Source organism: Equus asinus, chromosome 13 (genome assembly GCF_041296235.1).
Source record: "Equus asinus isolate D_3611 breed Donkey chromosome 13, EquAss-T2T_v2, whole genome shotgun sequence".
NCBI classification, from domain to species: Eukaryota; Metazoa; Chordata; class Mammalia; order Perissodactyla; family Equidae; genus Equus; species Equus asinus.
In genome coordinates, this window is record NC_091802.1 from 42,867,982 (window position 1) to 42,880,726 (window position 12,745).

The window sequence follows — 12,745 nt, forward strand, 5'->3', positions numbered from 1 at the left end:
TGTGACGTGCTTTGCACAGCGCCTGGCGTTCTACGAGTATCAGCTATTAGTCCACCCGGGAGAAAGCCTCACCGGGGGCCGGGGCATCTCTAACGTCTGGCACATGCTAAACTCTGTTACCAGGAGAGCAGGTGACACGATCCCGCTGGGACTCAATAGCATCTTGTTCTCGCTTTATTCTTCAGGCTTTCTTCTATTTGCAAGTGATACTGGCCTTCTAGTTACAATCCTGATATGGATAAATTTTAAATTTAAAACGTTTAAAGAAAGACTTTAATACTAAGAAGGGGTGATTTGAGGATATGATGAAGTTCTTTAAGGTGGTATCCAGTGGCTGGAGTTTGACAAACCCTGGTCACCTCATCATTCCAATCTTTGAGCTCAGACGGCAGGACAAAGGCCTCCGACCTCGGGCAGGGCTGGCACTCCCCCACCCGCCTTCGCTCTTCCTGCGCCTCTGTTTCCAGTCTCCTTTCTCGGTCTGACAGTAACTGCCACCTGCTCTCGCCTCTTGACCTGATCAGACTCCCCTTTAATTAACCAAGACCCCGCAGACCGCCAAAGCCACCCCTGGATCCCCTGAGCCCATCCTGGAAGGGACCTTGGCAGCAGATTAAAAACGCCCCGCCACCCTTGATCTCGGTCTCTTGGCCCTCGCCAGTGAGTTCCGTCCCCCCAGGGGCGGGGGATCCTGTCGGCCCCGCCCTCTGACCCATGGCCTGACCCTCCTCAAAAGCACCCAGAGGCGACTCCGCGTCCCCTGTACGCGCCCCGCCCCGGCGGGTCCAGCTCCGCCCCGTGGCAGGTTAAGAGCCTCCCCAGAGCCCGGAGCTTCGGACAGATGGTGGCTCATGGGCGGGCGAGCCGATTTGGTTGGTTGTCATGGCGAAGGCGCAGCTGGCCTGGGCCCTACGGGTGGCTGCAGGTGGGAGGCTGCGCGGGCCCCGAGGCACTGGGGGCGCCCGGAGGCTGAGCGGCAGCGCGCGGCGGCGGGCGGCCAGGAGCGCCAGCCCGGGGCGCTGGCTCAGCACGGCCTGGGCGCCGGCCCAGCCCTCCCGAGAGGAGACCGAGGGCGCCGAGGACGACGCCCATTCGCCTGCAACAGAGGAGCCACCGTGGACACCGCCCCCCACGCCCCCCGAACCTCCCGGGCCCGCGGCCGGCCGCTCGCTGGTGCAACGGGACATCCAGACTTTCCTGAACCAGTGCGGGGCCAGCCTGGGGGAGGCGCGCCACTGGCTCACGCAGTTCCAGACCTGCCACCCCTTCGCTAAGCCCTTCGCCGTCGTCGAGGTGAGCGTCGGCCGTGTCACAGCGAGGGGATGAGGGTTGTGTGGCGACAGGTAGCCAGGCACGGAAGGGTGGGCTGCGGACTCTGCGCGCAGAGGAACCAGGAAGGGGCGCGAGAGAGCCCAGACAAGTGCCCGGGACTGGGCGAGGCTGCGTACTCCTCCAAGTCCCGCGCCCAGCCCGGGTGAGGAGCCTGGGGACACTGACCCGCCAAGTGTGATGCGCTGGAGAACCCCCCCCCCCCCATAGGCGCAGTTAGGGGTTCAGATGGCAAGGGGCTATCTGGACAGGAGCCACCTGCGTCTCCCCTCCCCCCAGGGTGTTCTAGAGTCCAAGGTCGCAGGGAGGAACAGAGGGAGGAACACTAGTGTGAGATAAGGGGATGACAAGACCCAACGGGGCAAAGGGCGGAGCGGGTGGGCGCCTGTGGCCAGAAATGGGACCGGGCCGCTCCTGGACAGGGTGGGGACACCGAGAGGGCCCTGCGGGCAAGCGGGTGCCCGAGGAGTCAGGGCCAGGGTCGCGCCTCCTGAACGCTCACTCCTCCGCAGGTGGACGACGAGGTAATCAAGTGCCGGCGGGCCGTACCCAGCCTGGCCTTCGCCCTGGCCTTCCTGCAACGCATGGACATGAAGCCGCTGGTGGTCCTGGGGCTGCCTGCTCCCACGGCGCCCTCAGGCTGTCTTTCCTTCTGGGAGGCCAAGGCACAGCTTTCCCAGAGCTGCAAGGTGCTGGTGGACGCACTGCGGCACAACGCCGCCACGGCCGTGCCTTTTTTTGGCGGTGGGTCGGTGCTGGGCGCCGCTGAGCCGGCCCCTCATGCCAGGTTAGTGCCGGCCCTGCCTGCTCCGGCCTCCTCCGATCTCGCTACTGCGCCCGCCCTGCCCCAGCCCGGCGGGCCTGGAGGGGGCCTTCTTGAGCACCACGTCTGGCCCACAGTTATGGTGGCGTAGTCTCCGTGGAGACGGACCTGCTACAGTGGTGCCTGGAGTCGGGCAGCATCCCCATCCTGTGCCCCATCGGGGAGACAGCTGCGCGCCGCTCCGTGCTCCTCGACTCGCTGGAGGTGACCGCGGCGCTGGCCAAGGCGCTGCAGCCCACCAAAATCATCTTCCTCAATAACACAGGGGGCCTGCGCGACAGCAGTCACAAGGTGTGTTCCCTCCTTTCGGGCTCCACTCCCCGCGACCCTGGCCTGGCTGAGCGCCTCTTTGGCGCTCCCCGCACGCCTCCCTGATGGGCCCCAGAGTCGCTCTCAGGCAGGGTGGGTTGGGAATGGAGTGTCAGGGAGGGGTCAGCCCGCGGTCCCCAGCTCTCAGCCCTCCCTGGCCGAGGACTCTGGGAGGAAGTAGGGGTAAAGGGGTCAGTGAGGAGAGGTCCGTGGGGCAGGGGCGCCGCGAACGGTCGGCTGCGGGCCGGAAGCTCACCCCCTCGCCCCGGACGCAGGTCCTGAGTAACGTGAACTTGCCCGCCGATCTGGACCTGGTGACCAACGCCGAGTGGGTGAGCGCCAAAGAACGGCAGCAGATGCGGCTCATCGTGGACGTGCTCAGCCGCCTGCCCCACCACTCTTCGGCCGTCATCACCGCCGCCGCCACTCTGCTCACCGAACTCTTCAGCAATAAGGGTGAGGGCAGCGGCCGGGGCGTGGGGGCGGTGCTGGGTTCTGGGAGCGACCACCGGCAGCGCCGGGTGTGGATGAGCCGGAGGAGCGGCTTCCCCTCTAGTAAGGAAGCCGAAGCGGGACGCCACAGCAAAGGCTTCCGGCTCTGTCGAAACCCGGGAAGGTGAGTAAGGAGGTGCACTGGATTGGGCTGGAACTTGGGTGGAACCAGACAGATGGGCGGGGCTTGGGGGAGCGGAACAAAGTGGGATGAACTGGGCTAGGGGAGGTGGGAGGGATTTGGATGGGCGGGTGGGACCAGGGGCGGGGGAAGAGGATTCCGGGAGAGAGGGGAGGTACGTGGGACCACACGCGGTGGGCAGAACTTGAGGGACAAACTTGCCTGGGAAAAGCACCTCCCTGAGTGAAAATCACATACAAATCTGTGCAGACCACAGAAAGCATTTCATTGTGGAGATCTCCCAAAAAAGGGTAATTGTCCCACCAGCCCCGGTCCTATTTGGAACCCACGAGGCCGCGCAAACGGAAGATGGGACCTGGCTCTCGGGCTAAGCTAACCCCTCCTCCTCCATCCCACCCCCAGGGTCCGGGACCCTGTTCAAGAACGCCGAGCGCATGCTGCGAGTGCGCAGCCTGGACAGCCTGGACCAAGGCCGCCTAGTGAACCTGGTCAACGCCAGCTTCGGCAAGAAGCTCCGGGACGACTACTTGGCCTCGCTGCGCCCACGGCTGCACTCTGTCTACGTCTCTGAGGGGTGAGCCTGCGGGCCCCAGAGGGCAGGGACGGAGGGAAAAGAGCCGGGCAGCTCCAGGCCAAGGAGAAGTCCCAGCCTGCCTCTCCCTCGCTGTGCCAGGTACAATGCCGCCGCCATTCTGACCACGGAGCCCGTACTGGGAGGCACCCAGTATCTAGACAAGTTTGTGGTGAGCTCCAGCCGCCAGGGCCAAGGCTCCGGCCAGATGTTGTGGGAGTGCCTGCGGAGGGACCAGCAGAGGCTTTTCTGGCGCTCGCGGGTCACCAACCCCATCAATCCCTGGTAGGTCCAGCCCCTCCCAGCTCTGGGCTGGGACCCGCCCTTCCTCTCTTCTCCAGCTCTCGCCAGCCGTCTGGGGGTCCAACAGTCAGGAAGGCTGGGCTTCCCCTTCTTTCATTAGCCTTCCTTCTCCAAGGGAAAGGCCCCGCTCAGTGTGGCCTGACATTCCCCAGGGGGCAGACCACACATGGCGCCTGGGATCTCCCCAGAGGCAGTGCACACTTAACCCAGCTCTGCCCTGCTACGATGAATTCCTTGAAGACACTCCCCAGCCCCCATGCAGCTGGGTCTCCCAGGGCCCCAGAAAATCCTGACCCTTCATGCTCTATTCCACGCCCAGTTGACAAGCTCTGACCCCAGACTCATTGCATCTCCAGGAGAACGCTCCCTCCTCTCATTCCTTCTGCAACTATCCCTCATCCCCTACCAGCCCGCTCTGTGGGCACCAAGAGGTGGACAAGAACCCCTCCCCTGACTGCTTGGTCAAGGCAGTGTGGAGAGAGCAAGAAAAGTCCTCACTCTAACCTTCCTAGCTGTGTGACTCTGGCAAGTTACCTAACTTCTCTGAGCCTTAGCTGCTTCTCTATGAAAAGAGCATACCACCAGCAGGCTCTTGGCTGCTGCTGTGAGGATAAAATCAGATAACCAGCAGCAGGTCCCAGCAGGTGTCTAACATGTACTAGGCCCTCAATAAATGAACCAGTGGGTAGTGAGCACTGGCCTTGCCCTAAGTCTCATCACCTCCGCCCCGCCCCCCGGCCAGGTACTTCAAACACAGCGATGGCAGCTTCTCCAACAAGCAGTGGATCTTCTTCTGGTTTGGCCTGGCTGATATCCGGGACTCTTATGAGCTGGTCAACCATGCCAAGGGGCTGCCGGACTCCTTCTGCAAGCCAGCTTCTGACCCAGGCAGCTGACCCTCACCACCGGCCCTGCAGGCCCTGGGAAAGCCAGGGTGGACCGAAAGTCATGCCTGCCGGAGGTGACCCCAGGCAGCCACAGGCTGGACCATGCTTGATGGCTGAATGATCTGCAGAGGAGGCAGCACCTACTCTACTCTGCCCAGAGGGGGGTGCCCACGTAGGGCAAGCACAGGAAGGAGAAGGGCCTGCCCCAGACACCCCACTTGCTCCAAAGCCACGACTAGAAAGATGGCTTCAATTTTCAGTCTGCAGACTTGGGGGAGGAGGGCTTGCCTTTGAGGGCTCTACTCAGGGCTGACCTTAAGGGTGAACCAGTTCCTGTGGCCTCTGTGCTATTCTGAGGCTCCTTTGCCCAAAATATCACCCCTGTCTGCCCAATATACCACCAGTCATTTTAATTCCTTTGGGTCTTGCAACTTTTCAGGAGGCCTTGATTAAAATGCAAATACTTGTCTGAGAGTCAGCTCACACCTGAAAGGAAATTAGCAGTGACCCTCTGGGAGCAAGAGCTGGAGGGGTGAGGAACCAGGGGACACCTGGAGGGAAGAGAGGAGCTAACTGTGGTGGAGGGCTGGGATAAATGCTGCCACCATCTCCCTTCCCCTGGTGTCAGCAGCCCCCAGAGGGGCTTCCCTCCCCCTTTTAGGAAAGAGCCTCCATTCCAAGAACCAGACCAGCAGCAGCTGCGGCTCCCTCTGCACGCAGGGCTCAGAGCCCAGCCCAGACCTGGACATCTTCCCTAGGGTCCACTGCAGGTTGTGTCTCCATCTTCGCAGGAGGAGAATACCTCAGACCAGCAGAAGTCCAAAGCCAGAGATTTCATTTGACATTTTTGACCCCCACAATGTGCCAGGCATTACACTGGCTGCGGGTGCTACGTTCTGTCAGGAGGTGCATGGACAAGTATGGAAAGGGTCAATTAAGAGACCACCATGGCACACCAGGGGCTGCAGCAGAACCAGACTCCAAGAGCAGCCTTTATCCTCCCTCAGGAGAGGGGTGGTGTTGGGTACACATCTGGGCATGGGCATTAGACAGACCTGACCTTGAATCCAGCTGTGGCTGGATTTGCTCTGTGGCTTGAGGCAAGCTGCTTACCTTCTCTGACCTCCCGTTTCCTCCTATGTAAAATGTAAAACCCTCGGCCTCATAGTGGACACTTAATATTAGTTCTCCCCCTCTAGTTGCCCTTGCCAAGGGTTTCTTCAGAAAGAGCTGGCACCAAATGGGGAGGAAAGGACAAGCGACAAGAGGGACTGAGGTACGAGGTCAAAAGCATATACTACAGGGAGGATTAGGAGATTCTTGAAAAGAGAGCCAAAGGACTTTGGGAACGCTCAGAATAGGGGAAAGATCACGGGAGGACCAAGGTGGGGCTAAACCGGACATGGTCTTTCAAGAAACCCAAGATCAATCCCAGCCAATGGCAAAGAGCCCCGTGGGGAGACCAGAGAAGCAAATTCTAGAAGAAATGTCTAGATAAAATGTTTATTTTTGGAGGACTGTGTAGTCTGGTGTTTGGGGGGCACTCACCCCACCAGGCCAACCATGGAGCTGGAGACAGAAGGCAGGAGGCGGGAAGCTGGTGCTGCCTGCCCCACCCCTGCACACCCCAGAGTAGACTGGGGGCTGCTCTGCTCTCAAGGTGGGTGACAGCTAATGCTATTTCTGCCCTTGGCATACCCTGAGAACCCACGTGACTTCTATGGTGCCCAGCCCCTCTGCTCCTCCTGGGCTGATCCTCTGCCCTGACCCTCGGTCTCCAAAAAGCAGAGCCTAGCTGTACCCGCCAGGTTCAAAAAGGAATTTTTCACATTTGCTCACTTCCGGCTCTCGGTCTTCCTTCCTCTGTCTCCCACTCTCAGTACCCCCACCCTAGCCCTGCCTTATTCCCTCCTCTGGGACAGGAGACCCAGGGGAGCAACCGGCCTCAGCTCTCCTCCTAATGAACAGGAAAAAAACCCTGTAAGGCATCGTTATCAGGGCTCCCACCCGCTAGGGGCCAAGCCCAGGAATTGGGGAAGAGACCTGCCTCGTACCAACACATATACCCACACAAACAAAAGGATCAAACAAACAGATCAAAAAGCCTAAATAAACATAACTGGGCCAGCAAGGAGGAAGGTAGGGTGGCCCTCAGTGGCTCCTTGCACCCATCTCAGCCTCTTGCTGTGTAACTCAGCCATCAGTGGCCAGGATGACTGCAGCTCCGAAGATGCCCACACTCTCTCCAAGGAGCTTCATCTGGTTCCAGAACTCAACACGCCGTGTGTTGTGCCAGTAGGTAACATTGCCATCAATAAGCAGCATGACCGGGGGCAGCAGTACGGCCAGGATCTGGGCAGCCAAGGTCACATAGTAGCCTGACAGGAAGGCCAGGGCCAGGACGCCATACAGCACGAAAAACAGCTGGATCATCAGCTCCCCTCCTGGAAGATGGTTCAGATACGCCAGCCGGTCCTCCTTGCTGTGCTGCAGTGAGTAGGCCTGGAGACACACCACCCTCTAAGACTCTCCAGCAGCCTGAGGAGCCTGTCTGGAGAAGGCCACCCCTGAGATGGCACCTGCAAGTCAGGCTCTGCAAGGTGGGCTTCTGACTCCCCTCTCAGACTTGGGGCTCTCTGAAAGTAGGGCCTGCGTCTCCCCCTCAGACTAGGGAGCTCCATGAACTTAGGGCCTATGTCTCTCCTCACCCTGAGGGCTCAGAAGGGAGGAAGTGTGTCTCCACAGTTAGACTGGCACTCTCACCTCTGAATACAGAGCTCTGCACATTGGATATGGTGCCCCATAACAGGATGAGGCCAAATAGCCTAGGACTCTAACTGTCCCCATCCAGACTGGCCTCCCCTAGCACGAGGGAGGACCATAATTGGCTACCATAGGGAGATCCCATCAGCTGTAAGTGGTAGAGTCCCAGCTGTGGCCTGGACCCCACCAGACCTCTTCTCTGTCTCCTCTCTCAGTCCTCTGGGAGCTGGAGCTATGAGAGGACCAGTCCATCTTGTTTTCCTGGCTCTCAGGCTTGGGACTGAATGATCAGTCCAAACTCTTCTCTCCCTGGTGGCAATAATGTTGGAAGAAGGGACTCTCAGCCATGTCTCAGGTACTTGGAGGGGCCCTAAGGTCCAGAAGCTGGCAGGGGCAATTCCCAGGAGCCAGGCCATCAGGAACCACATGCAAGGCCTTGTTCTGCCCACCTCCCTGGTTCTGTTAGTCATGCACTCACATTTCACTCCCAGTCAAGCTCCTCCAGCCAACGGTCCCCCAACCTACCACACAGATGAGGTAGATGCCCAGGAACACCTGGCCGGTGGACTGGAGAGAACGGCTGCGGGGTTTCCGACGGTACAGCTCCCCAGCACCGCTGGCCAGCACAAGAAAGCCGCCGATGATGGCAACTGTGCGCGAGTACATACGGACCTAGGCCGAGATGAGGGGACCCAAATCAGGAACTGCAGCCACCACATTTCTCCTGGCTGCCCAGAGCACAGAACTGCCCATGTCTACACATCCCATCCCAGCTGATGAACGCTCTTACCATTTCCAAGTGTGGTGGGCAGGTACAGCAGAGACAGATAATTCTTTTTATCAGAAGTGGAAACTGAGGCCCAGAGTGTTTAATAAAATTGTCCAAGGTCCTACAGAAAGTAAGTGGCAGAACCCAGATACCAAGTGTTGCCCCCTAGGTCTGCAGACTCAAACCCCAATGTTCTTTCTGCTATATCGTATAGAGTCTGTTCCATAAAAAAGCCCCACTATTCTCACTGTTGCGTGGCTGTTCACACATCTGCTTCCTGTACTGGCTGACAGTCCATTCCTGAGGGTAGTGCCTTTGTCAGGCTTATCTCCAAGCCTGCAGTGCCTGGCACAGGTTCTGGCATTTACAGGCTTAAATGCTGCACTAGGATTAACTAAATTTTATAAAATTAGATAGTTAGACCGGGTACTCTCCTGGGTCCCTTCTGCCCTATGAGTCTGAGAGTACTAAACTAATGATTTAAAGGATCCTGGGAACCAGGTGACCTGGTTCTTGTCCCACCTGTAGGGCTAATTGTTCTGTGACTTTGGGAAAATCTGTTCCCCATCTCTGGACCTGTTTCCACACTCTGAAAGGGAGGCTTGTACGGCCTCTGAGGTCCTTCCACTCTTGCTGTCTGTGATAATCTCCACATGCCTCGGGCTTCCACGCATTGCCCAACTGCCCCGGACACTGGCCTTGGGCTCCCCATCACGCTAGCGAAGTCCAGCCTAGGGCCGAGGGGCTCACCTTCAGCCAGTCCCCGTAGTGGACGTAGCCCCCGACGTAGGCGGCGTAGGTGCTAATGGCCAGTTGGAGTGCGGCCCCCAGCGCGAACCAGCGCCGCTTCACTCCAAACGACATGAAGCTAGCGCACAGCACGGCCGCCCCCATATCGAAGTACAGGTAGGGCACTGGGATGTCGGGCTTCCTGCGAGCCGGGAGGGGGAAAGCAACGGGGACAGCGTGAAGGGGAAAGAAAAGCCTCGAGATCCCTTGAGTTCCCACAAACTCCACTCCTGCCCCAAACCGGAGCCCCGTCTCATGGCCAGGAACCCCGCACTATGCTCGATGCCCACCTTGCTCCAGACCAGAGCCCCTAACAAGTTCGAGGTCCCAATTCCTCCCAATCCAAGGGTCCCAACTTCTGGGCCCCAACTTCTTTCCCACCTCAAAGCACCCCCGTTCCTGGGACAAGCCGTATCACCCCCACCGCGTTCGGTGGCCGCGTGGGCCCGCTCACCGGCGCGCCTCGGCCCTCTCAGCGTACAGCATGAGCTGGCTGAAGCAGCCCCAGAAGGGACAGCGTGTGAGCAACACCGAACCCAACTGCATGATCAGCTGCAGCATCCACCGTCGCGAACCCGTCTTCGACGCCATCTTTAGGAAGGGCAGTCCGCTACGGCCTCACCCCGGTTAGGAAGGCCGGCGCCGGGATGCGACACGCAACTTCCGGGTCTCACGGGTTTTTTTTTTTTTTTTTTTTTTTCCTTCCCGCTTCCGACGGGAAACAACGCTTTCGCTCTCTAGTTCTGGACCGAAGGAGGTGTTCTAGTTTCCGAGTTCAGCCTTTCTGCCCATGGAGTCGTAAGGGCCCCTCCTTGTAGGTACAAAATTGAAAACTAGACTAGAGGAAGAAACAGTGCGTTCAGGACATCAGAAGCCCTGGACCACAACTTGATGGAATGAAGCTAGTCTTTGACCGCAGCTAAACCTGGGATCCAATCCTAACTCCAACCCTAACTGTGACTTTGGGCATATTGCCTACACTTTCCAAGACTCATCTGTGAAATGGGGATGACATCTACTTCACAGGGTTGTTTTGAGGTTTAAATGTGACAGTGTTGGTCCTAGCACATAGTAGGGGTTCAATAAATGGTGTACAGAACCCCCCCCCCCCCCGAGAAGATACCTCTGTTCTGTTTAAGTTCAGAGTAAGGGGTTCTCCTAGCTGAGTCATTTGTAAAGAAGTTTGGTCTTGGTCTGCCTTTCTATCTGTCCCCTGAGAGAAGAGAGAGCTCTGACGTCGACGTACAGGAAATCTCACATCAGTCCATTTTCTCCACTCTAGCCCAAATTACCATCTTTTGTCAGTTTAACTGCAGCAGGCTTCCAGCTGGTCTCCCTCCCTTTTCCTTTGGCCTTCTCATTTGTTCTCAGCTCCCTTATTTTATATTCTCATAACCATCAGGTACCCTTCCTCTGAATCACTTAGCACATTGGCAATTATATATTTGTGATTCTTTTGTTAATGACTAGATTAACATTAGATGGTGAGCTCCATGAGGGCAAGGACAGTGTCTGGTGTCTGGCTACTGTTATATCCTCAGGGCCTGGTATACAGGATGCATTCAGGAAATATGTGCTGAATAGATAAATAGTTAAAGGAAAGGTGTTGCCCCTATGTCTCGTTCAGAGTAGGTACTCAGTAATTATTTGTTAAATAAATAAATGGATAAAAGTTCTGGACACTCTGGGATTGCCACCACAAAGCTGTCCCCACCTATCTGCCTGCACCCACCCTCCCCTCCCTGCAACACACAAATTCATCTTCCAATATTGAAGTTAAGACTCTACAAGCACTCCCCTAGGCCATTTAACTCAGATCTGTTTCCAGTTCCTGGGGAGGGGAGAGGGGGCTCATGTCCAAACAGCATTTCTGACAATGTGAATTAAAAATTTCCAATCAGCCAATGAAAGCTGACAACAAAACACCTTTTCACACTAATTTTTTACAAAGTCATTAGGATAAAGTCTGGGTATATCAGAAAAGAACATGAGAGAGGGATATATCCATGCAAAAAACTAGGGAATGGTATTGTGTAGGTTTATGCCAGGTGAGTGGGGGGTGATCTTCAGGCAAGGAGAATGAGAAAAGGCCTAGGTTAAAGGTCATTTTTGCTTACCTCTCCCACTTGCCAGTGACAATCACATGCGGTAAGTTTTCTTCACCATAATACAGAAATATAGTACAGAATTAACTCTCCAGTTGGTTTTATTTTCCCAATCTCCTCACCCATCCCCAATTCAAATGGGACAAGATGCACAGCCCTCAGGAAGGAGCTAAGGTGTTGAGGACCAGAACTGGGATCATGGACATACGTCCATAAAATAGTTCTAGGAGACTGCCTGGATTATGCCCACAGGAACAATACCCCACCCCACCTCCATCATAACTTTAGCAACCAGCTTCTGATCAGGTCCCCCAAAGGAGAGGCCAGGGACATGCATGAAGAGGGGGAAGACTAGGAGTAAGGAAGCTCTCCTCCGTACCCATCCCACCCCAGTTCCCTCTGCTCTTCACTCTACCTTTTACTGCCCTCTTCCCCAGAGGGGTGTTGAGAAGGACTAGGAACCAAATCCTTCTTTTTAGGGCCAGGAAAGATGCTGGCATTGTGCTGGGTCAGAGGAGGGAAATAGATGAGGGGGAGTCCAAGGCTCTGAGAGATGAACACAGCCATTTGTTGTCCACCCCCCCCCCATTCCTCGCACCCCTGCCTCATCAGACAACTGAGCCCCAAAAACTTCTGAGGAACATCCTTGTTGTTCTCCCACAGCTCCCTCTGCTCGCTATCCTCCAGTTGCTTTGACTTCTCTCTGTAGCACCACCTACCTCTCCAGAGGGCTCCTCTGCTCTCCAGCTGCTCTGGGGTCCCGCCTGCACTTGTGTTCAGCCACAATAACCCAGCACAGTAGCCGTCTTGGGACCACAGCCAGTGACCAGCATGGTGCCCGTGATAACCCAGTGCAGAGCCAGGCCTCCACACTGCCCAGCACCACCCCTGCCAGCCGCTCAGGTCCAGCACAACTCAGGTTGCCCAGGTTGGCCACATGCAAGTGCCGCAGGTGGTCAAGCTTCCCGAAGGTCCACTGCAGATCACAGTCACATACCCAGGGGTTACTGGCCAGCAGCAGCTGTGTGCCTGCTGCCCAGATGCCTGCTATGATGTTGAATTTGAGCTGCTGCAGCCTGTTACCTACAACAGAAAGGAGGCCCAGCACCCACAGGGCCACAAAGGCCTGGGCCTCTAGCTCACTCATGTCATTCCCAGCCAGCAAGAGCCAGCGTAGGTGGAAGAGGCCCCCAAGCCTGGCTGTGCCCAGCTCAGCCAGCAGGTTGTGGCTCAGGTCGAGCTGCTCCAGGTTCCCCAGGCCCCACAGGCTGCAGGGGTCCAGGGTGGCAAGCAGGTTGGGAGAGAGGTCCAGGCAAAGCAGAGAGCCCATTGTGGCTGAGAAGACCAGGGGCAGGCAAGCCAGCTGGTTGTGGCTGAAGTCCAGCTGCTCCAGGAAACCCAGACCCCTCAGGACTCCACCACCCACAGGACATTGTGAGAAAGCAGCGACACCCACATTCCGC

The 12,745-nt window shown here is 57.3% G+C and overlaps 2 protein-coding genes across 4 annotated transcripts; one reads left to right on the forward strand and one right to left on the reverse strand.

Annotated features, from left to right (window-relative positions):
- Positions 1-753: 753 nt before the first annotated feature.
- Positions 754-5,330, forward strand: NAGS (N-acetylglutamate synthase). The gene is made up of 7 exons (XM_070483333.1): positions 754-1,293; positions 1,842-2,116; positions 2,230-2,443; positions 2,737-2,917; positions 3,498-3,669; positions 3,769-3,951; positions 4,712-5,330. The coding sequence occupies exons 1-7, from the start codon at positions 883-885 to the stop codon at positions 4,863-4,865; spliced, it is 1,590 nt and encodes a 529-aa protein (XP_070339434.1). The 5' UTR covers positions 754-882; the 3' UTR covers positions 4,866-5,330.
- Positions 5,331-6,345: 1,015 nt separating this feature from the next.
- Positions 6,346-9,846, reverse strand: TMEM101 (transmembrane protein 101). 3 transcript variants are annotated; one of them, XM_014849331.3, is made up of 4 exons: positions 9,632-9,846; positions 9,139-9,319; positions 8,145-8,291; positions 6,346-7,358 (listed from the first exon to the last, which is right to left on the reverse strand). In XM_014849331.3, the coding sequence occupies exons 1-4, from the start codon at positions 9,766-9,768 to the stop codon at positions 7,050-7,052; spliced, it is 774 nt and encodes a 257-aa protein (XP_014704817.1). In that variant the 5' UTR covers positions 9,769-9,846; the 3' UTR covers positions 6,346-7,049. The 3 variants fall into 3 exon arrangements, with proteins under 3 accessions (XP_014704817.1, XP_014704818.1, XP_014704819.1); XM_014849332.3 differs by having other exon boundaries at positions 6,346-7,407; positions 9,632-9,827; XM_014849333.3 differs by having other exon boundaries at positions 9,559-9,781.
- Positions 9,847-12,745: the final 2,899 nt, after the last annotated feature.